At 41.1% G+C, this 25,481-nt stretch overlaps 1 protein-coding gene and 3 non-coding genes across 4 annotated transcripts; 1 reads left to right on the top strand and 3 right to left on the bottom strand.

Moving 5' to 3' along the window:
• Positions 1-2,394: 2,394 nt before the first annotated feature.
• LOC117557346 (beta-1,4 N-acetylgalactosaminyltransferase 2-like) lies at positions 2,395-13,606 on the top strand. Its single transcript, XM_034233156.1, is given in 12 exon segments — positions 2,395-2,450; positions 2,613-2,755; positions 3,485-3,637; positions 4,998-5,104; positions 5,353-5,390; positions 7,482-7,548; positions 7,644-7,757; positions 8,010-8,096; positions 8,659-8,840; positions 12,706-12,849; positions 13,066-13,294; positions 13,413-13,606. Coding segments are annotated over 11 exon segments (1,458 nt in total). The 5' UTR covers positions 2,395-2,450.
• A 5,230-nt stretch (positions 13,607-18,836) lies between these two features.
• On the bottom strand, positions 18,837-18,908 carry trnag-ucc. Its single transcript has one exon. It is a non-coding gene; the product is annotated as a tRNA-Gly (tRNA).
• An 844-nt stretch (positions 18,909-19,752) lies between these two features.
• trnag-ucc lies at positions 19,753-19,824 on the bottom strand. The gene has a single exon. It is a non-coding gene; the product is annotated as a tRNA-Gly (tRNA).
• Positions 19,825-23,309: 3,485 nt separating this feature from the next.
• trnag-ucc lies at positions 23,310-23,381 on the bottom strand. Its single transcript has one exon. It is a non-coding gene; the product is annotated as a tRNA-Gly (tRNA).
• Positions 23,382-25,481: the final 2,100 nt, after the last annotated feature.

The raw sequence follows: 25,481 nt of genomic DNA, 5'->3' as shown, positions 1-25,481 counted from the left end.
TGTCGGTTTACCGGGGAGAAGAACCGGCGAAGTGCGCCTGCCGTTAGTTATGGAAGGCCAACAGTGCCATAAAATCAAATAGTTTTAACACTGTTTTTTTGTTAAACAAACGTTTTTTCGTGCCTTTCATGGGGATAACATATGAACAAGGTTATAGTATACAACATACTTTTTTTTTAAAAGTCAAGTATGTAAAAAAATATGAAAATAGTCTAAATATAGTACATAATGGCAGCCTACTGCTCCTAACACTAGGATGGGTCAAATGCAGAATGTAAAATGTCCCCTCTGTGGGACGATTAAGGGTATATAAAATAAAACAAATACAAATAATAATATGAAAAGAGTCATATTGAAGTATGGTTAATAATATTAAAAAGGTCCTATTATAGTATGTCAAAGAATGTGAAAAAAGTCATAGTATAGTATGTCATAACATTTGAAAAAATAAATTGTACAGTATGTTAAAAATATGAAACAAGTTGCTTTCTGCTGTCTATCCTTCATCCCCGAACACTGAAGACCCGTTAAATGTTGTGGAAAGGTTTGGTCCCTTTTGTGGTTTTCGTGGTGCGAAAATATGAAAATGTATGGTATACATTATATACTAAAAAGACGCTTTGAATAAAAGCGTAAGCCAAATCAATTGTTATGTCAAAATGTAATGTAATATAGCACGTCTTAAGTCAGAGCATAGTACTTTTATACTATTTTTATAAATGTGAGTATTGTATGTCATAACATATGAAAAAATGTATTGTACAGTATGATAAAATGAAAGAATAGTGCAAGAAGTCTATATACACGTAAATAGAATATGATATAAACAAGAGGATTGAGATGAATGGGTTTATAGATGGAAAGATAAGAGACTCAAACTGACCTGGGATTATTAAGGTCTTGCAATAATCCTTGTGGGCGTCACTTAGTGATGTGTCGGTCGCGAACAAGCCGATTCTTATGACCGGCTCTTTGGTACGAAGGGAACCGAGTCACACTTGGTGAAAGCCGTTCTTTTTATCGTTCAATCGTTGGTCCGCACTCACTGCCTGCCAAAATACATTCGCCTTTTAAAAAGCTTGATTTTGTTCCCCAAACGTATTCCTCCTACTCTGATTGGTAGGTTTCAGCACGAGGAGTGAGATGGGGTTGGTCTTAACGGAATACGCGCGAGAGAGAAGTCATAACAAGTGGTACAGGACAGGTAGACGACGTGTTTTTCGGATAAAATGAGCCAAACGCGAAAACGCAGCAGCATTGGATGCACTTCAACCAAAACCCAGGCAGTGATAAAGCGCACCATTTGTAAAGGCAACATATCCTTTAAAGCAGGGTCAACAAATAATCTCCATCGCCACTTAAAAACACAGTATCTAATATTAAGAGTTGCGTGAATTTCATTCAAGGCAAGGCAACTTAATTTACTACAGAGGGTACATTCAAAGTACATGACATGAATGACATGGATATGGCGCCACCTTGTGTCATGTTTACAATGCCGATTATTGACATTAAGTCTGGCAATACAGTTAATCATTATCCTGGTGATCATTTCGCAGATAAACCTAGTAACCCCGCCCCCTTTTAAAAAAAACGGCTCTTTTGAACGGCTCTTTTGAACGGCTCTTTTGAATGGCTCTTTTGAACGGCTCTTTGAAAGGAACGAAGCCATAAGATCCGGCTTCCTTCAAAGAGCCGTAATTCCCGTCACTGTGTAATGATTTATTGTTTTACAGATACATGGTCCAATTTGACTACATGTAGAAATGTTATAGATGCTTTGTAACTGTGACTCACTAGTGGTGCTCACTCATGCTTGCAAGCCTTAAAGACCTTAGGAGGATAAAGTTACAACAAGCCGTGTTCAGACCGTGTTCATATTACAGGAAGAAGTGAGGAATTAAAGATTAACTCGGCCAGGGCATTGTTAATCGTTGTCCTGGTTTAATCATAAACTCTTAATAAAAAGGTGAAACCAGGATAGAGGAAGACGAAGACATATTTAAAATGTAAGTTGATGTGAAGAAAAGAAACGTCATGTTTGTGAATGTTAGAAATGGACGCTTAAAAAACAGTATAAAACTTCTGAGGGATTCACTTGAGTGTCTTCTGTTTTGTGTCTTCATTCCACTGTTAAACTGCACTGAGGTAAATATGCATTACATCCAGCGTCCAATCAGTGACTGGTACGCAGTGAGGGGCATGTTGGCCGGCAGCGTCCAATCACGTGCTGTCCTTTAGGCTAGATTTTATAGTCTTCATTCAATGACTGGTTTATTATATCTCAGAGTGTCACTGCAGCGCGCTAACACACACACACACACACACACACACACACACACACACACACACACACACACACACACACACACACACACACACACACACACACACACACACACACACACACATACACACACACACACACACACACACACCTGGAGTATCAGGTAAATACTATTACAACACTTTGATTTGGTGAAACTGTGACCTTTGAATCACATGGATTACCATCATTCTGAAAGTAATACATGTCAAACAAATGTGTTTCAAATGGTAGTTTTTCTGGAGAGGAACACTGGACTATGGTCTGTCTTTTTGTCTCTCTACAGATGGCTGTTTTTGTACGAGCACCACTTGTTGCTGTTCTCGTGTGTGTGATCGTGACCTGCGTTTTTATATCTTACTATACATTTCCTGTCGATTTCTCGACCCATATTGTTCCTAACAGAGACCGTCCTTCAACAACAAAGAGGTAAAGTTACTGTGTGTGTTCGCGTGTGTGTGTGTGTTCGCGCGTGTGTGTGTGTGTGCGTGCGTGCGTGCGTTAGGTACATAGATATGTTATTAGCCATGACAAATCCGAAAGGATTTAAAAATAATAATAGTTATACAAATAATACAAATAATGGAAACGATAGTAATATACTTTGTACAATAATTTAAAGAATAAAATACAAATACAATTTATTTTTTTGTTGTAATGTATATTTATATTTATATTAATTTTAGTATATTTAACTCTAAGTGGGACCATGATCTACTCAATGGACATCATGCTAATGAACAAGAATTAAAAGAGAGATCAAGAACATGAACTCATCAGGAAAATGTTAGCGGTGAATTCCCTTCAATAGTGTTTTTGTTTGTCAGACAGTCTATAGATTTGTTATCTTCACGGTCATCAGTATTTTGTTTATTTCTACTCTTTTATTTGTACTTATGTGCAATGCCTTTTTTTTGTTTGGGATTAATAAAATACATCTGATCTTATCTAATAAATCCCAATGAAACAAGGGTTATTTTTTCATAGACTTCTATACAATCGGACTTGTTTTTGTGGGGTCTCCACCTGAAAAACAGTTTCTTCTGAATTAGCTTCACTTCTCACCGTGTGGTCATTGGGGTTCTTTACTGATAACATGACAAAGAAGTCAAATTCATTTTCACTTCAGGACTTCCAATCCAACCCCCACTTTCACAGGTTGCCACCCCCTCTTCCACCGAGTCATCTTCCCTCACCTGGTCCATGCACCTGTGCCAACGGTTCAACGCTGCTCAAAAACTTGCTGCCTAAGAATCAGGCGGAGGAGCTGATAAAACGCAGAGAGAAGGAGTTCCAACGACACAAAGCCAGGTAGGGAGCGGCAGCTTTCCATTGGCAATATGAATAGTTTATGTAAATAACCCAATGTGATTTCTTTGAACCTGAAAAGGAGATTCAGTGTTTTTGTTTCATTGCGATTGCATACATCTTAACGTAACTTCCTGTTTTATAGACATGCTTTTATTTAGAAGGCGACTTTGCGCTGTTAGCAGGAAGTCACTGTTCCCAAAGCAAAGACGGAGAAAAAGAACGGAGATAAAGAGACATTAACGGAGATATCAACATTTAAATACGCCGATATCAAAGGATAAAGTTTACGTTGAAGTGTTAGCAAGAGGCTCACGGTTAGTGTTAACTGTAATATAAACATGTGCTTTGTGTCTTTATTAGTTTATATACTGTATTATAACTTTGTTATAACTATTTGAAGTTCACTTGTTGAATGGTATGCTAAAGTAATGCTCATATGGATGTAGCTTAAATGTATTTGTTGTTTTGTGTCTTTGTGTAGCTCTTACGTTGTTTTTTTTAGTTTTCAATCAATTAGAAATCATCAGTCAAGTGTACGACCATCTTTCGGAGGGATATGCTACAGTTTATATCATAAAATATAGATACTTGGCGTCTGTGTATCGACACAATATTGCCGCGCAAAGTATCGCGATATTATGCTGTATCGATTATTTCCCCCACCCCTACTAAATCCATAATCCAGAGGTGGAAGAAATATTGAGTTGTTTTACTCAACCCTTAAATGGTTTCTGTACCCTGGGGGGGATTCAGTCATTTGAAGGGCTTGTGTAAAATTGGTGTAAAAACAGTGCAATTAAGGTGTAATATTTGTGCTGTGTGGGTGTTATATGGGTCTAATAAAAGTGTAGTATAGTAGTGGGTACAATATGGGTGTAAAAGCTGTGGGCCATATGTGTAATATGGGTGTAGGATTGCTGTTAGATTGGCGTAATATGGGTCTAATAACAGTGTAATGTAGGCGTAATATGGGTCTAATAACAGTGTAATGTAGGCGTAATATGGGTCTAATAACAGTGTAATGTAGGCGTAATATGGGTCTAATAACAGTGTAATGTAGGCGTAATATGGGTCTAATAACAGTGTAATGTAGGCGTAATATGGGTGTATTAAATGTGTTTTATTAACACCATTATTATACCACCATTACCAATTACCCTGGTAACTTCAAACATTACCCTTTTAAAAACATTTTTTGACAGATCGTGCCTACATCTTTAAATAGGGCAACGTTTGCCTCTCCGCTATTTTGTATAACATCATGACATCATTTCCACAGCATTTGCAGTTTTATCCAAATCTCCCGCTGTACATAAAGCACTTTCATTTCTTCATGGATCACATCCTATCTCCCCAACAGGACTGAGTCTGTGTTATCCACACGGCTGTATGCTCCGTCTAACTCTCCCCTGCAGTACCCTATCCAGGGTTTCAAAGTACGACCTATGACCCCCACCTTCATCCCAAGTATGCTACACCGTACAGGTTGTCCTTTCATTACTCTGCATTGTGACACAACAGAAGGCTGTGTTTAAAATACAGTGAACAAATATTGATGAATGGCTCTGGAACTAGTTAGACACGAAGCTGGATGAGGATGTTTGATATATTTTCATTTCACAGGTACAGAGTCAACAAAACCAGAGGTTTAATTAATAACCAGTGTGTACTTGTGTAAATGAAGAGTATCAAAGCACACTTCCTTTTGATTTCAGGTCTAGCACTGCATGCAGCACAAAGAAGCAACTACACGGTTGGTGTGATCCCACAGATACATCTGATCTCCTTCAGAGAAACCTGGGTCCCCTTCTTAACTTTCGGCCTTTACTTTGTGATTTCCTCCGATTCCAATACCATTGAGATATCTTGGGTTTTCCTGGTGTGGGCTATCTGTGCATCCCAGCTTCCCCTGTGCAGGATGCTAACTTGCATATGTTGGGTAATTATGTCGGGGTAATGAGCATTCATTACAATTATACCCTACTGTATGTGGACAATAATTAAAACATGGCTTGGTTTTGTTGGTTGTTGGGGAATCCATTTCTGACATTTTCAGGATCAAAAATGGCAGTTTTAACCAGAAAATGCCGATGTACTGTATGCACTCTCTGTGGGCTGATCGTGATTAAATGTGGCTTGATTTGGGAGATTTAGGGGACTATGGATCATTTGGATTGGACAGATTGCTAATTATTTGAAATTGAATGGTCAGATATTAATGTGAATCTTGTGCTCTCGATATCCAATCATCTCAACACGGCTCATGGTAGTCAAATCAGTCAACGGAAAGTATAAATATCCTCTTAAGTCCCACGGACCCGTATCCGGGGCCGAAATCGCGTCATTTGCAGGAAACAACGTCTAAGGAACCTTCATATTTAATAAACTATGAATGTTTTATATCCATATAACGGGAAAAAACTCATTTAACTAATCTTTTTCATTTTTTTTTCTCAAAAAAAAACACACAATGCTAACAGTGAGCCTCTGAATTAGACCCGAGCGAAAAATGCTAACCTATTACTGCAACGGAAATCACTCCAAGCACCCTTATTACTTATCCTAGCTGCACATCCAACACATCGTTTATGATCGTAAAGACACAGAATCTATTGGTACCCACCTCAACACTCAAAGATTACAAATTCGCGGAGAAAATAACAAAAACCTACATCAAAACATGTCACGCTAGGTAGCCAAAAACGCTAACATGGCTTACCTTGTCTTTGTCTGTTCAAAACTGGTCTTCAATGGCATTAAAACGATAAAAACGATGCTGTAGTTAATCCATAGGTTAATATACAATGTGTCTGTGTCCCCTTTGAAATGTTCTGATAATCCATAAGCAATAAAACTGCAATTCCGTTTCAAGATATCAGAGCAGGCCATTCCTACGCTCTGCAGAAGATTGCATGCGCAAAGACGCAACCTTTTTTTTAACATGAGAGTCTATGGGACGATTTCCCTTCGATTCTATTGGCTCTAACGGTCAGAAAGAGATGTCACATGTCAAAATCGAAGAAGGGGGGCCAGAGATATGGAAAACCCACCCAAATGGCCCCAGAAGAGGGTTTTTTAGCTAAATCTGTCTAAAAAGGTCAAATATCACTTGTTTTGCATCAATCTTGATAAAGGGTACTTATTATATGTTGTACTTTGGATTCCTAAAGCTTTTAGTCTACTAACCCATCATACAAGGGTAGTTTTCACTATAAGTACAAAATATTTTTTGGACGAACACTATCATTTACAGTTTTTTAACATGTTCCATCTGAATTTTCTTTAAAATAAAAAACATCTATATTGATTCTGACTTTTCTACATCCAACTCACAGGTTCATCATTACTTTGAGAAAAAAGATTATTAATGTAACCCTTTTAGAAGATATGGTCATTTGTTCTGGGAATGTCCTTTTCGAGCGTGAGACCTGAAAAACAGGATATGGCTACTTTCTGGTTAAAACTGCCATTTTTTATCCTGAAAATGTCAGGAATGCATAAAGTATCTTCAATTACCCCCAAAACCACACCAAAATTGTCCAAATCAGCTAAGCCATTTTTCCAATATTGTTTGCATAGGCTATAATGCCTTTCATTTTAATTATGCTAATCGTGCAAATTGCCCAACATAAGCAGGTTAGCATCCGGCAGCTTCTATGTGCTGGGGACCCTACTATACATTTCTATCATAATACTTTGGGGTACACTATTCTGGCAACTATACTAAACTATTTCTCCACCTTGACGTCTTTTCCTGGGCTGCCTAATCTTTGGATTAGATAGCAATGTGTTTTTTTGTCTTGCAAAATAAACGATGAAGATTTACTGAGTGTGTCGACTCTAGGTCTCCTTGAAAGTGTCCAAAGGAGTCCTGAGCACAGTGATTCCAGCTGAAGGAGCGCAGGTCCAAGGTGAGCTCTAACTAAATGTGACTGGTTAAACAAATGAAAAAGTATACACATGTTTGGTGGAGATAAACTCATATAGTATGTTCTCCCCATGACAGGTAATGGTGAGAGCCGACTGATGATGGAGACCAGCAGCCTGGAGGCCCTCAATGAGCTGCTGGCTGATGTGTCCTATACCAGCACTGTTTACCACATACACACCGGAGACCTCGGTATGACATAAAGAATTGTCTTTGTATACTAAATCTGTCTTTGTAGCAAGGAGATGCACAAGATAACCCTCACCCTAACCCTAAAAGAGCACATGTAATCAAATAGAATTGCAAAGTTGTCAATGTTTTGTACAGGTTTGTTTGTATAAATGTGTGTTTCTGTGGGTGTTTAATCTAGAGTTTGTGAAATGTGTTAGTGTGCCCTACCTAATGTATTATCAGTGAGACACAGCTTTCCTCTTCTGTTCTCAGCATCCTTCCAGTTTGAGAACCATGAGGCTGTGTTTCCCATTACCATCAAACAGCCTCAACCTCCAGTCCTGTACGACATGGGAACAGGTGGGAGTTCACTCAGCGTGGAGACAAAACACTCATTCATTCATGGCAGGAAGGCTGCTTCTCTTCTTTGTGGGATATACATTCACGCATCAATCAGTGAGCCATATAAAATGCTGTATAGTATATACAATCAATCAATCGATGTTTATTTATATAGCCAAATATCACAAATGTTACATTTGTCTCAGTGGACTTCACAGTTTGTACAGAATATCAGTATGACAATACGACACCCTCTGTCCTTAGACCCTCTTTCCTTAGACCCTCTGTCCTTAGACCCTCTGTCCTTAGACCCTCACACCGTACAAGGAAAAACTTCCAGAGAAACCCCACAGAGATTCCTGTGGGATTCCAAACTACTTCACCAATCCTGTTAATGTTGACCAATGTAAAATCAGTTAGTGTTGAAATAATCCATTCCTAATTCCAGACACAAATTGAACAGATCGGTTCAGATCTGAAAACGTAAACAGAACAGCCATGAGCTAACAGCATGGACAGGGGATCTCATGATGTCTTCATGTGTCTTTTCTTGAAATAACTCTTCTTCTCTCTATGTCAGATATCAACTCTCAAGTCACCATCACCACAAAGACGTTCCTTCGCTACCCACAACTCAAGCTGTTGTTGAGAAGCATCCGGCAGTTCTACAAAGACATAGAAGTCATCATCGCAGATGACAGCTTTGTAATAGAGAAGATTACTGGAGATCACATCCAACATTACATCATGCCTCCAGCACAGGTAACCACACACTCTAATGTTAGTGTTCAAAATCCTCCTGCCCATTTGGTTTTGTGGGAGAGGGGCTTAGCTTCCACCTACCAGGCCACACAAAAGGCTGGAGACAAGGCACAGGGCAGAGACAAGAGAGAGGAACTCCGGGGCGGGGAATCTCTGGGGGCCGGGCAGGAAGGTAGCAAAGGTCTCAGGACCTCTCTTGAAGACAGTCTAGAGGGCGGCCTAGAAGGTGGTGGGACCTCTCTTGAAGACAGTCTGGAAGGAAGCCTCAAAGGCAGCGGGACCCTCTCTTGAAGACAGTCTGGAGGGAGGCCTCGAAGGCGGTGGGACCTCTCTTGAAGACAGTCTGGAGGGAGGCCTCGAAGGCGGTGGGACCTCTCTTGAGGACAGTCTGGAGGGAGGCCTCGAAGGCGGTGGGACCTCTCTTGAAGACAGTCTGGAGGGAGGCCTCGAAGGCGGTGGGACCTCTCTTGAGGAAAGTCTGGAGGGAGGCCTCGATACGATGGGACCTCTCTTGAGGACAGTCTGGAGAGAGGCCTCGATACGGTGGGACCTCTCTTGAGGACAGTCTGGAGAGAGGCCTTGATACGGTGGGACCTCTCTTGAGGAAAGTCTGGAGGGAGGCCTCGATACGGTGGTACCTCTCTTGAGGACAGTCTGGAGGGAGGCCTCGATACGGTGAGACCTCTCTTGAGGACAGTCTGGATGGCGGCCTCGAAGGCGGTGGGACCCTCTCTTGAGGACAGTCTGGAGGGTGGTCTCGAAGGCGATGGGAACCTTTCTTGAGGACAGTCTGGAGGGTGGCCTCGAAGGCGGTGGGACCCTTTCTTGAGGACAGTCTGGAGGGAGGCCTTGAAGGCGGTGGGACCTCTCTTGAGGAGAGTCTGGAGAGAGGCGTCGATACGGTGGGACCTCTCTTGAGGACAGTCTGGAGGGAGGCCTCGATACGGTGAGACCTCTCTTGAGGACAGTCTGGAGGGAGGCCTCGATACGGTGGGACCTCTCTTGAGGAAAGTCTGGAGGGAGGCCTCGATACGGTGGGACCTCTCTTGAGGACAGTCTGGAGGGAGGCCTCGATATGGTGAGACCTCTCTTGAGGACAGTCTGGAGGGAGGCCTCGATACGGTGAGACCTCTCTTGAGGACAGTCTGGAGGGAGGCCTCGATATGGTGAGACCTCTCTTGAGGACAGTCTGGAGGGAGGCCTCGATACGGTGAGACCTCTCTTGAGGACAGTCTGGAGGGAGGCCTCGATACGGTGAGACCTCTCTTGAGGACAGTCTGGATGGCGGCCTCGAAGGCGGTGGGACCCTCTATTGAGGACAGTCTGGAGGGTGGTCTCGAAGGCGATGGGAACCTTTCTTGAGGACAGTCTGGAGGGTGGCCTCGAAGGCGGTGGGACCCTTTCTTGAGGACAGTCTGGAGGGAGACCTTGAAGGCGGTGGGACCTCTCTTGAGGAGAGTCTGGAGAGAGGCGTCGATACGGTGGGACCTCTCTTGAAGACAGTCTGGAGAGAGGCCTCGATACGGTGGGACCTCTCTTGAGGAAAGTCTGGAGAGAGGCCTCGATACGGTGGGACCTCTCTTGAGGAAAGTCTGGAGGGAGGCCTTGATACGGTGGGACCTCTCTTGAGGATAGTCTGGAGGGAGGCCTCGATATGGTGAGACCTCTCTTGAGGACAGTCTGGAGGGAGGCCTCGATACGGTGAGACCTCTCTTGAGGACAGTCTGGATGGCGGCCTCGAAGGCGGTGGGACCCTCTCTTGAGGACAGTCTGGAGGGTGGTCTCGAAGGCGATGGGACCCTTTCTTGAGGACAGTCTGGAGGGTGGCCTCGAAGGCGGTGGGACCCTTTCTTGAGGACAGTCTGGAGGGTGGCCTCGAAGGCGGTGGGACCCTTTCTTGAGGACAGTCTGGAGGGAGGCCTCGATATGGTGAGACCTCTCTTGAGGAGAGTCTGGAGAGAGGCGTCGATACGGTGGGACCTCTCTTGAGGACAGTCTGGAGAGAGGCCTCGATACGGTGAGACCTCTCTTGAGGACAGTCTGGAGGGAGGCCTCGATACGGTCGGACCTGTCTGGAGAGAGGCCTCGATACGGTGGGACCCCTCAGGAGGCTGGTGAAATCATGACATTACCACTCTGAAATAGAGAGATTTGTGCAATGGTGTGACTATACATTTCTGATTTAACACTTTGGGGTACTCAACATGTCCGGGTTCACAACAGGACTCTATGAGCAGCAACTAGTCTGTATGGTGGTGATCAGAGGCCTCTGCACCTTTTAATACACCTGTCTGCAGAGGTGGGGACTCGAGTCACATGACTTGACTCGCATATTTTTTGACTTGAGACTTGCTTGCCTAACATTGATAAAAGACTTGACTTGACTTTGACTTGGTATTCATGACTTGAAACTTGACTTAAGCTTGAGACTTGAAAGGACTTGACTGTTTAAAATTAAATATTTGCGTTTGTTTTTGTAGTGAAATATTACGTTTAGTTGTTTCGAAATGTGATTATAGCGCCGTGCGCGCAAACCTGGCAACCCGCTAAAAGACAGGAGTCTCAGTTAACATGGCAGCGGCTAGCTTTACTCCAAAAATAGTCAAGTTTGGATTCAAGGATTATTTTGTCGATGACGCTAATAAGAAGAGAACAGCGGTATGCAGGGTCTGCAGCATAAAGATCAGTGACACGACCACCACAACATCCAACTTCATTCGTCTCTACAGAAACCCCACAGAGAAAGGTGCGAGCATGTGTTGTGTTAGCGAGAGAGAGAGAGAGAGAGAGAGAGAGAGAGAGAGAGAGAGAGAGAGAGAGAGAGAGAGAGAGAGAGAGAGAGACGAGAGATTATCAGAAGTTACTGTAAACTTTTTGAATAATGTAGTTCATCTACTTTTAGTAGTTTGTTTAAATGTTTTAATGATGTTGTTTTTGTTTGTAGAAGTGCATCATTCCTTGATTTATTGTAAAATGAATCTGAACTTTTTGATCTGTTATGATGATAAACTGAAGCAATTTCTAAATGAACCCAATTAAGTGAGTTTTAAATCTACTTAGTTTATAAGGAAATTATGAAGAGGAACAAATGAAATGATTTGAAAATGATATCTCTCTCTAGGCGCTGACGCTGTTGGCGGTTCTAGTGTTAACAGACATTTAAATTGAATATGTGTAAATGCCATATATGATTTTCTTACCTGGAATTCTGCCTTTTTGAGGTTAATATGAATCTAATATGATTGTCATTGGTCTAAATTAAATTTCAAATGATTAACTGTGTATGTAATGAAGATCATAGTGTGGGTTGAATCCATTTTCATAACCACTGTTTTTTAACAGATTTAAATGCGGAAACTGGGCTTATTCATCAGAATTTCGTATGACTTGACTTGACTTGCTTGACTCTCACCACAGTGACTTGGGACGTGCTTGATACTTGTAGGTCAAGACTTGAGACTTGCTCATGACTTGCACATGTAGGACTTACTCTCACCTTGTGCACCTTTTAATACACCTGTCTGGCACCCTTCTGTATTTCACAGACAGAAGGGTGCCACTAGGACCATCGTCAGGCAAATGATCAAACGGATGTTACCTGTTATTGTTAACATGTCTCACTTGTATCTTTTGTTTCCATTTGGTAGACTCTAATGTAAATTACTTTGTTGCCAGTCACCATTTCTTCTATGTTTGTTCATTTCTTACCAGAATGTGATTAATTGTGGAGTTTCCACAACAGGCAGAACCAGCACAATACAAAACAAAGAGACGTGACATTAAGTATTAGCTTTCAACCCATTGCCTTGTGCTTCTCACCTAGGAAAACCATTGAAAAAGATTCCAATTATGTTTCCTCCATCAGGGCTGGTTTGCTGGCAGGAATCTGGCGGTCTCCCAGGTCACCACCAAGTAGTTCCTGTGGGTAGACGATGACTTCCTGTTTACCAAGTGGACGAAAATCGAAGAGATGGTGAAGGTGATGGAGGCGGTCCCAGAACTGGACGTGGTAAGACTGTTTCTAAAGGGGTCAGCATGTGTTAAACACTTGTTGTGTCTACGAGCTATGAAGCATGTGAGACTTCCATACCCCTTTTGCACCGACGTGGTTCCATGGCCTGTTTTGGAGATGGTGCCCAATTGCCAACAATTATTTAGTCTTTACAAAGCAGGTACACAGGTAGTCAGATTATAAGCAGTTCTCTTGTCTCTCTGTTCCTTTCAGCTCGGCGGTAAAGTAGGAGGAGAGCAGTTTTATTTCTCTCTCATCTATGAGGAAGGAGACGAAACGGAAGGTGGCTGCATGTACAGGAAGTCCAGAGGGAAGTTCCACTCTCTTCATGGTTACCCACAATGCTCATTGGTCAGTGGGGTGGTCAACTTCTTCCTGGCTCGTACAGATGCCGTACAGAGGGTGGGATTCGACCCTCAGCTCAAGAGGGTAGCACACTCAGGTAGGTCTAGATGGTTTTCAGTCCAAGTGGAGGTGGGTCTAAACTCTTTCAGTTGTTGCTGTACATGATCGTAGTTGGCTTTTTTTCCTAAATGGCAAATGTCTGTCTCTGCCTCCAGAGTTCTTCATGGATGGCCTGGGCTCCTTGATGGTGGCAACATGTGGCCATGTGTCTGTTTCCCTTCAGGCCAGACTCAAACACAACGACACCAAGCTCTACAAAGCGTTCAGACACCCTCCAAAGAGTGAAGGAATTTCAAAGATGCAGCTTCACCTCTTCAAAAATCACCTGAAGTGTATAAGATATGGATAATGTATTAAAGTAACCTATATGTACATTTCAGATTCAGGATTCAATGAATTATTGTCATATAAACTACTACGGTGAAGTTATGCAGTGAATGAAACACTTAAAGAGCAACTTGCAAGTTTTTGTTTTTTTTTACTAGATTTATGCTTAACCTTGCCTGAAAATTACAATTTCAAAACTGAATGGAGGATTTGACATGTTTTACGAGACATACGGGCAGGAATTCAGAGGGAAAGGAACCGTTTTGAGCTCTGCTACTAAAAACTGCTTTTTTTTTAACGTCATACGTCAAACGCGTCATATTACGTCACATGGGGGAGCAACTTTCTTGGACTCCTTCTCTGCCTAATTTGCGGTAGTAGTTGGTTTGAGCGGTTGTGATTTTGTGTGCTGGTATGATTTTCGGTAATTTTACATTGCATTTCACCATTTGTAATCATGGTGAGCTGGAGTGTGTGCAGGTTGCACAAACTCCAGCCTGTCAGGACATCGAGTCCACTCACGGGAAAAGGACCGGAGCTAGCGTTCGTTCCTGGGTGCGTTGTGCGAGGTGCATCCACCTCCCTGCACAACACACTGTCACTCCATAGTCGTCCAGGAGCGACGTTTGGTCAGTGTCCGTGGCGTGCAGTTGTGACGCTCCTAGGCTCCTTCAGCTTCATAAAGGGACGCAAATAGCTTTCAACTGATTGCAATGTATTCCCATCTGCGGCGGGATTTGACGCTCATGGAAGCACGGCATTCGTTTGTGTCGGCTGCCCTTAAAGGCAATGTGAGCGTCCATTCCCATTGGATAACGGAGAATTGTACACCCGGAAGTAAGTATTCCTCTTACTGTCGATTGATTTTACAGTGATATCTGCACTACTCATCGACTCAAAAACACCAGATTATCCTTGTTAATTACACAACATTGATTGGTTTAAATTGTGTGCTTTTGTATTTTTCCCCTTCGATTCGGAGAAACAAATATTTTTTCGGAGTAAAGGATAGCAGAAGACACTACACTACCCAGAATCCCTTAGCTATCGTTTGGACTACACCATGTGCTCTGTTTGACAAACCCCGTGATTAGTTCTCAAGCTCTGTGATTGGTTGAACTCCAACTGCATTCCATTCATTCCAATGGCTGGCGTCTATGTCACGTGATCTTCAAATTTCTCCCTGCAGAAAAAAAAAAACATGGCCGAACTTCGTTTTATTCTCGGTGGAAAATGCCTATTTTAAAGTTAGTTTGGCCATTAAAAAGCGTTTTGATGTCATTTGATGCGAGAAATATGAGTTGTTATTTCAGATTATGTGTGCAGTGGATGTACATGATCTTTAGTTTGCTAGTTTTTACGAAGATTACTTCAGGAAATTGCGTCCATAACGTTTTCATTGTTACCAAGGTGGTTGCTAGGGACGCTGCTATCGATATTATTTCGGTTATGTTGTGTAACTGTTTAATGGTGTTATCTTTATTGCTACCCCCTTCCCCGTCAATGTATAGTGTTGGTCCACAGCGCAAACATATTAGTTTAACAAAATCCGCATCTAAATTTATGGCATAGATACGTTATTTTCCCCTGTGCAATTCTCCATTTACTCAACAATAACACATCATTATCCTTGTGTTTATTTATTTGTTTGATTAATAAACACAAGTTGGAGTCCGTCAGGACCGAGGGTCGGAGCAGCTCATTTGCTTTACAGAATATTACACCGGGAAGTAAGTATTCTCTCCGCTTCGCTTGACAAACCCCGTGATAGTCCTCAAGCTCTGTGATTGGAGAGTGTGCTCCGAGGGTTACGCCGAGCGTCGAACAGCACTTGAAATGGGATGGAACCACGGCAGACTGTCCAAAACTGGATTTGAACGGGTCCACCGCGTCCCTAGAACTACACATGCTGGCTATTCTGTTTCGCAACATGTTCTGTATCTATGGCACGTCTCTACTGGGAGTTGTAGTTTTAAAAGACGTTTTCGTATTTCCCATAATAAGAAGTGGCCAGTATTAAACTGTGTACATCCCTGGAGGTTTAGGGGATAGGAAACACTCACATTTAAAACATATAATTAATAAATGGGTGCAAATTGCTTGTGCCCATAATGGGCAGCATTAATATATATATACACACATGCCAGCTAAGGTCAGAAGAGCTTTATTTAACAGCTGGTCTTATGTCTGTGACCCCTGTTGTTAATTGATAACATTACATTACATTAATTGATAAGCCTGAAACATGCACTTGTCAAGGTTCAGAGGCACATTTTGCAAATATGGCAGTAGCCATCGATCAGCTTAAGATAAGATATACTTTATTGATCCCAAGTTGGAAACATTTGCGTTGCATCAGCATGTGTAACAGTTGTAAATATGTAGTGGTGTTTATTTGTAAATCATTTAGTATAATCACACAAATTCTGTGTTTTATATTTAATAATTCTGTGTTCTTTATTTATTGATTGTTCAATACCTGACAAGGCCGGAGATGAAAAATCTACATACATCTTATAAGAGTATAATACATATGTATAATATCAGTTAAAATAAGTGCTTCAACATAGTTAACATTGCTGGAGGTATGCACAAATATTGATAGATGTCTTGTAATACACTATTGAAGAACCTGCGACCCAAGTTTTTCATTCAATGCAGAACTACACCATAGTTGTGTAGGCCTATATGATATGTCAATAAACCTTAGAAAATCTTGAAATCTTGAAAGGGATGTGCAAAATAGTCATTATATACAGTCTTTAACCTGTTAAACCCCGAGCCTGTTTTTCAGGTTTCAAGCTCGAAAATGACATTCCCAGAACAAATGACCATATCTTCTAAAAGGGTTAAATAAATAATCTTTTTTCTCAAAGTAATGATAAACCTGTGAGTTGGATGTAGAAAAGTCAGATTCAATATAGATGTTTTTTATTTTAAAGAAAATTCAGATTGAACATGGTAAAAAACTGTAAATTATAGTGTCCGTCCAAAAAATATTTTGTACTTATAGTGAAAACTAACCTTGGATGATGGGTTAGTAGACTAAAAGCTTTAGGAATCCAAAGTACAACATATAATAAGTACCCTGTATCAAGATTGATGCAAAACAAGTTATATTTGACCTTTTTAGACAGATTTAGCAAAAAAAAACCCTCTTCTGGGGCCATTTGGGTGGATTTTCCATATCTCTGGCCCCCCTTGCTCGATTTTGACATGTGACATCTCTTTCTGACAGTCAGAGCCAATGGAATCGAGGGGAACTCCCACATAGTCCTTATTTGGTCATATGTATGTGTGAGACTGCTGCATCGCCGAGACCGGAAGCAGCAGCTAGCTGTGGTGGCTACCATTAGCAGCTAGCATTTACTCTCCGATGTTTACATAAAAATGGAATTATGGATTATAAATTCAATCAGTTTTTTATACATGGACGTTAAGAACCTATGGATTAACAGATTCAGCCGCGTTTTTTCTCATTTTAATGCCATTGAACACGTACTTTGATCAGATTGACAGCTACTTGTGAGACGATCTCCCTAGAAGCTTCGTAAAGGTACGTGTTGTGATGACTGTATTTGCTTCCCCTGTCGCGAGTCCGGATCACTCAGTGATGATACTATATACCTACATAATCTATGGAGTCTCAGCTTTAATCGGATATATTGTATGTGCAGCTATGATAAGTAATAAGGGTACTTTTATCTTGAGTTCTGTGCCAATGTCCGTTAGCATTTTTCGCTCAGGGGTAATTTAGATGCTTCTTGTGAGACTTGTGTTTTGTTTTGGTAAACATGGTTTGTATCGGCAGTTAGCTGAGATTATTTCTGTTAATCTGGTATAACACATTAATAGGTTCTTAAATATTAAGATCCCCTGAGACACAGTATCGTGAAAAAAAGACCCAGGGTCCCCGCCGGCGGGGACCTTCGGGCTTAACAGGTTAATGAACTATTAGTAGAGAATAACGAGTAATGAATATACTTTATAGGGATCCTATTAATATCTAATAATAAAAATAATGAAATTCCATAACGTGCTTTAACCACTAGGTGTCCCTTTATATCAGCTGTGCACCTTTATGGTGTAAATACAGCCTATCTACCAATTGGATCAAATATAAAAGTCAGCCGAATTAGTGTTGATACTGCAAGGAGACGTATTGTGTGAAAAGAAATGTAAGATGTTGTTTAATGGCTGATATATTTATGATCCACGTCACGTTTTCAGTTCCTCATGTTTGTCTAGAAGTCTTCTCATCAGGGCTCTATAAATACAGAACTACGGCAGATATGTAATATTTAATGCAGCCGAACCGTGTATTACAATGCCGTTATGTGATGACTTCCAAAGAGAAAAGCAAGCACACTCGGAATAAAGTATTTATTTTTTTTTTTTAATGTTTTCGGTCTGTTTCCGGTATTTGTTAATGACGATGTGCTGTGAGATGTGAGACTGGAATTGCACAGGGGAAAATAACGTAGGCTATCTTTAGATGCGGATTTTGTTAAACTAATATGTTTGTGCTGTGGACCAACACTATACATTGACGGGGAAGGGGGTAGCAATAAAGCCTATGAGCGTCACAACTGCACGCCACGGGACCCTGACCAAGCGTCGCTCCTGGACGATTATGGAGTGAGAGTGTGTTGCCCTGCAGTACATACTCTCCACAGCTGAGGCCTATCAAACAAAACGTTTATCAGGAAACCGTATTACATCTCTCCCCCCCTTCGCTCCCTTCTCCCCCCCCCCCCCCCCCCCCTTCGTTCCCCTCTCTCTCTCCCCTCCGGTACACAGCACCGTAAGACGTAGTGTGGAGTTGCATTAGGTAACGCGAGATACGGCTAATACTTGCGCATTAGTTTCTGTTATGGATCAGTATCAACAGTCCTGCCAGTAACGTTACTATATTATCAATGCTACTGCTACTAGCCTGATATATAGCTAACTTTACAATGTTGTGATGTGATACGTACGTGTGTGTGCGTGTGTGTGCGTGTGTGTGTGTGTGTGTGTGTGTGTGTGTGTGTGTGATCCGTTTGGTATTTTGGTGGCAAACACTTCAGAGAAATGTTTTGTATAGACCTATAATATATTGTTTAAAAAAACAGGGGACATGTAAGATCAGACTTTATTAATATTTTTGGTTCCGTTGCGACTTGAACCGCGACCCTCCGGTTCCTCTACTTTGACTTAAAATCAGACTGTACATTTTACATTCAAATGTATATTTAATATGATAATAGGGTTGCGTTGGCCGGGAATCGAACCCGGGTCAACTGCTTGGAAGGCAGCTATGCTCACCACTATACCACCAACGCTAACGGAAATAGTTCGGTCTCCATATCGACGTGATTATAACTGTGGAAGCCATTGTAGTGATGTTAATCCCGCACGCGTTGATCCAAAACTAAAATCACTGTAATACTCAGAAAGCCTCTTTGTTACTCACTAGAAATGCAAACTAATAAAGTCTTGAACTGAAAATGAACTCTATCCAGACTTACAATCACACTGTACACTTTATATTTATATTCAATTTAATATTTAATATTCCATCCCTGACACACTTAATGTATATATAATATCCTGCTTTACTGTGCATTTGTATTTCAACATGTATATTTTCTACTTTTTTAATGCTATTTCCTTTCTACTTCATGGTTAATGGGTTAAAGAAACATTGGTATTTCATGCTATCTCACAGAGGACAAGTTGTGTGGTCTTAAAATAAAATAAGAAGTTGATCCCAATTGGGAAATGTTTGCATTGCAGCAGCATAACGAGACAAGGCATTGTACAATCAAAATTAAAAGACTAGAAACAAGAAAGTAAAAAATATACAGAGAGTAGAAAATACAATTAGTAGCCAAGTATTTATATGTATACAGCAGATAGCTAATTAAGATTAAAGATCACATATTATGTTACTGTAAATGTGTATTTCCACATGTATATTTTCTACTTTTTTAATGCTATTTCATTTCTATTTGCGATGTTTACATGTTGGATTGTTTATTTCTACTCTTTTAATTTCTCTAATGTACAATGCCGTGTCCTTCTATGCTGCTGCAACGCAAACATTTCCCAAATCAGGATCAATAAAGTTCTTCTTATCTTATCTAATCATATGTGATCTGAGTCATATCGCCGCCGAAAAAACATTGCGTTGGCCGGGAATCGAACCCGGGTCAACTGCTTGGAAGGCAGCTATGCTCACCACTATACCACCAACGCTAACGGAAATGGTTGTGTCTCCATATTGAGGTAATGATAACTGTGGAAGCCATTGTAGTGATGTTAATCCCGCACGCGGTGATCCAAAACTAAAATCACTGTAATACTCAGAAAGCCTCTTTGTTACTCACTAGAAATGCAAACTAATAAAGTCTTGAACTGAAAATGAACTCTATCCAGACTTACAATCACACTGTACACTTTACATTTATATTCAATTTAATATTTAATATTCCATCCCTGACACACTTAATGTATATATAATATCCTGCTTTACTGTGTATTTGTATTTCAACATGTATATTTTCTACTTTTTTAATGCTATTTCCTTTCTACTTCATGGTTAATGGGTTAAAGAAACATTGGTATTTCATGCTATCTCACAGAGGACAAGTTGTGTGGTCTTAAAATAAAATAAGAAGTTGATCCCAATTTGGGAAATGTTTGCATTGCAGCAGCATAACGAGACAAGGCATTGTACAATCAAAATTAAAAGACTAGAAATAAACAAGAAAGTAAAAAATATACAGAGAGTAGAAAATACAATTAGTAGCCAAGTATTTATATGTATACAGCAGATAGCTAATTAAGATTAAAGATCACATATTATGTTACTGTAAATTTGTATTTCCACATGTATATTTTCTACTTTTTTAATGCTATTTCATTTCTATTTGAGATGTTTACATGTTGGATTGTTTATTTCTACTCTTTTAATTTCTCTAATGTACAATGCCGTGTCCTTCTATGCTGCTGCAACGCAAACATTTCCCAAATCAGGATCAATAAAGTACTTCTTATCTTATCTAATCATATGTCATCTGAGTCATAAAATCCTGGCTGAGCCAAAACTTCCTTACCCTCAATGAGAACAAGACCGAGGTCATCTTTTTTGGACCCCGACCTCCAGCCTCTCCGGTTGATATTCTGGGCTCCCTCAATAAAAATATCCTCCCCTCTGTCATGAACCTTGGAGTGACCTTCAACAGCGCCTTTAAATTTGATAAGCAGGTTAGCACTGTAGTCAAGACCTGCTTTTTCAAAATACGACTATTGGCTAAGACCAAATCGTTTTTATATTTTAAAGACCTAGAAAGGGTTATTAACGCCTTTGTTACTTCGAGACTGGATTACTGCAACGCTCTGTATGTGGGTATGGACCAGGCCTCAATTAGACGCCTCCAGCTAGTTCAGAATGCAGCTGCACGTCTTCTTACTGGCCATAAAAAGCGTGACCACATCACCCCAATTCTGGCCTCACTGCACTGGCTTCCAGTTCGGTTCAGAATAGATTTTAAACTCCTTTTATTTGTTTTCAAAGCCCTAAATGGGCTCCTGCCTATATAGCCGAACTCCTCCATCGCTACACCCACACTTAAGGTCGGCTGATCAGCTGCTGGTAGTGCCTAAGACCAGGCTTAAAACCTGAGGGCATCAAGCTTTCGCAGCGGCTGGCCCTAGTCTCTGGAATACTCTGCCCCTCCATGTGAGGTCGGCCCAGACCCTGGGGGTTTTTAAATCAACACTTAAAACTCACTTTTTCTCTCTGGCTTTTGTTTAATTATTTATTTATTTAGTTATCCACAGAATTGATACTATTTTTAATATTATTAAATGTTATTAATATTATTGGGGTTTTATGGGGTTTCAGTTTTTTATGATTAGTAGGTTGGGAGCGGGGAGACCTCAGAGAAGGTTCTGACTGGACTGACTGGTTGCTACGTCTGGTTGCTTGGAGCTGAGTTGGTATGACCCTGAATTAGATTAGAACATTTTAGGAATATGAGGAATAACCTCTTGGTTTTATAAACCGTTTTGTAAATACTTCTTCATCCATTTTTGGATCTCTGCTGGGTTTTCTTTTAAAACCCTAAACCCCCCCTTGGGCTTGGTCCCTCCCCTCTCCCTCTGCGGATCTAAGGTCCGGTAGAGGGGGAAGGGGCACAGAGTCGCTTATCCAGGCGGGGCAGTGCATCTGACGAAGAGATAGGTTGTTGTGCTCTATCTCTGTTTTCTTATCCTCCATGTTCGCCCTGGACTAGAGGGAAAGCATTCTCAGCTCTGTTTCTTACTATATTCTTCCGACCCCGTTTACCTTGAACTATTCTAGGAGAGTGTGTTGACGTTGACTCGTTGGGCCTTTCCTCCTGTACTTGTTTGTTCCCCAGTTCTTTCCTTTAACTGAATCTAGGAGACGGCATTTAGGCCTCTCTACTTCCTTCTTTTGATTAGTTTAGTTTTTCACCCCCTTTCCCTTGAACTCATTTATACGGGAGAGTGCATCTACGTAGTCACGTTGTGCCTCTCGGCGTATACTTTGACTTTCTGTCTCTCTGGAGAGTGCTAGTACGTTGGATACGTTGGGCCTTTTCACTGTCGTCCCTCTTCACTAGTATCCCATGTCCCCTCTTCATAATTTGGGTCTTCATCATTTCCACCCTATTCGAAGGTGATGGTGCCTTTTCATTTCAATTTCTGGCTTTGTGTTTCTTCACTTCTTACTCGTTTAATATTTAGGAGAGTGCATTTCCGTAGTCACGTTGTGCCTCTCTTCCTCTGTTTCTGGCTGCTCTTTTCATACCCTTGTTTCTCTGAGAAGAGAAGAAATACTATTCTAAAAGGAGCTGACACATGGTGTCTCTTCACTTGTACACTTGAGGGGTTAGAGTTTATATGGTGAGGGATTCCATGAGCGGTATGCGCCGGCCTGTGCCTGCTCGGGTCTTGATAGATTGAGTGGGGAAGTTCATGAGATCTTTCTCGAGGGTTATCAAGAATAACTTTTATCCAATGACCTTTCCCCTCTGTGTCTGTGTCTGTGTATTCTCTTGTTCCTTGTTAACCCAGCCAAATCTTTGTTCTTGTTTTGTATCTATATCTACGCCGGGATCCGGAGTCTAGGCTGATCCTCTTGCTGTAGTCCTGTGTCTTGGATCCTCTATCCTGAGTTCTGGATTAAGTCGTGGACTTCGGGTCGTGGCTGAACCTGTCTCTGCGGTCCTGCCTTGGGTCTCGCCATGCTGCTTCCCTGATGGCTTCCACAGGATTGTAGCTGACATCCTCGTGGATTCATCTTCTTATTACAGACACATGCATTTCCTAACATTCGGTCTATATGCTGTAAAATGTATTATCTCTTCAATTTACACACGGCATCTATTGCACGTCTGTCCGTCCTGGGAGAGGGATCCCTCCTCTGTTGCTCTCCCTGAGGTTTCTCCCATGTTCCCTTTAAGCTGTGGGTTTTCTCTGGAAGTTTTTCCTTGTACGATATGAGAGTCTAAGGACAGAGGGTCTAAGGACAGAGGGTGTCGTTTTTCTCATACTGATATTCTGAACAATCTGTGCTGTTGTATTTGCTGTAAAGTGTCTCTACTGTAGGCTAATTTTATTATATGTACAGCACTAGACCAAAAATCGTTTATAAATGTACTATATAAATAAAACCTGATTTGATTTGATTTGATATCGCCGCCGAAAAAAATTGCGTTGGCCGGGAATCGAACCCTGGTCAACTGCTTGGAAGGCAGCTATGCTCACCACTATACCACCAACGCTAATGGAAATCGGATGTTCTTGATATCGATGCGATGAGAATTGTGAAAGCCATTGTAGTGATGTTAATCCCGCACGCGGTGATCCCGCACAAAAATACTCAGAAAGCCTCTTTGTTACTCACTAGAAATGCAAGCGAATAAAGTCTTAAACTGAAAATGAACTCTATCCAGACTTACAATCACACTGTACACTTTACATTTATATTCAATTTAATATTTAATATTCCATCCCTGACACACTTAATGTCAGTGGCGAGCCGTCAGGGCCCTCTAGGCCCTCTAGGCCCTCTGTGAGGGCCTAAAATATTCTAAAAAATAATATTTGAAAACATTAAAAAACCTCCATTATCGCTCCTCGCTCCTCGATCCTCGGCAGAAATAAGAGCCATGGGACGGTACTCAAGATGGTGCAGGCAAATCAACTTCCGGTGAGACCGAGGACCGAGGAGCGAGGAAATGAAAATAGTCGACCTGAGAAGCCGCCTGTGAAGACGGGAGAGCTTGTTGGTCCCTCTCTACATTCACAGAGGGCCCGCTATAGTAACTCAACGAGAGAGTAATGTCAAATGACGGCACAATTGACCAATCATATCTTCCCTCTAAATGGGCGGGCTTCATTTTCGCGGACTTTATGACAAGTGGTGCAGTGACGCGTCCTAAAACGCGGAAGTAAGCTTCGCTCGGATTCCCTCGACAGGAAGCAATGAGATTTCTCCACAGGATTTTGGAAAATAGCTCGAAATAAGGTCTGTGGAAAACGAACCTGTTAGATAAATGCACGTTGTGTTCAGCCGGATAATATCCACATGTCTACCCTACTTTTATAATTTTCGAATCATAAATCTAATCGATAGATTTATAATTAGCATAAATTCGTTCATGATGGCTCACTTCAGTGATAGTGATGACATCGTTGCGAAATTATTAACCGGTTCATTTTCAAGATTGAGTTACAATGATAATGTGGAGTGGCAAAGGATCAGCTGAATGACCCGCAAATATTTACAAGTACGAATCGGCTGACCGTCAGGGGAGTCTCAAAAAACCCACACACGAATGCACAGCGATCCGTGCACAGAAAGCGGGTTGTGTTTGCAGGTTCAGAGGTTATAAACGGAAAACAAATATGTGAGGATCAAAAATACACATGTACAACTTTCTTCTGTAGGCCTATTTGGATTTTATTTACATGTATATGAAACGGAATACATTTGTGTGTGGATTGAAAAACACAAGTGTGGATCCGGAAATACAAGTTTGAATCCTTCTGTGCGCATGTGTGTATTATGAGACTGTTCTGAGCCCATAGGCCTAAGTCATTTTCAATGCGGGCCGCCGTGCCGACTTAATTCATTTGTAATTGTTACTTGGCTGTGGGTGCCCTGTCATGATAGGTGTTTATATAAATGATGTTGTTTTGTGTGGTAGAGGGTCGCTGTCATTGATGCGTTTTGCACCCCGGACCACTGTTTTGATATTCCGCTGAAGTATACGCTGAGACGTAATATTTCTTCTTTTTTTTCGAGGGAAGGGGGGGTCAGAGGGCCTAGGTATAAAATCACGGCTCGCCACTGCTTAATGTATATATAATATCCTGCTTTACTGTGCATTTGTATTTCAACATGTATATTTTCTACTTTTTTAATGCTATTTCCTTTCTACTTCATGGTTAATGGGTTAAAGAAACATTGGTATTTCATGCTATCTCACAGAGGACAAGTTGTGTGGTCTTAAAATAAAATAAGATAAAATAAGAAGTTGATCCCAATTTGGGAAATGTTTGCATTGCAGCAGCATAACGAGACAAGGCATTGTACACTCAAAATTAAAAGACTATAAACAAGAAAGTAAAACATATACAGAGAGTAGAAAATACAATTAGTAGCCAAGTATTTATATGTATACAGCAGATAGCTAATTAAGATTAAAGATCACATATTATGTTACTGTAAATTTGTATTTCCACATGTATATTTTCTACTTTTTTAATGCCATTTAATTTCTATTTGAGATGTTTACATGTTGGATTGTTTATTTCTACTCTTTTAATTTCTCTAATGTACAATGCCGTGTCCTTCTATGCTGCTGCAACGCAAACAT

The sequence above is a fragment of the Gymnodraco acuticeps genome, unplaced genomic scaffold, assembly GCF_902827175.1.
Source record: "Gymnodraco acuticeps unplaced genomic scaffold, fGymAcu1.1, whole genome shotgun sequence".
In the NCBI taxonomy this organism is placed as follows: domain Eukaryota; kingdom Metazoa; phylum Chordata; class Actinopteri; order Perciformes; family Bathydraconidae; genus Gymnodraco; species Gymnodraco acuticeps.
The sequence above is the reverse complement of the archived record's forward strand: the minus strand, read 5'-3'. Positions and strand labels throughout refer to the sequence as shown.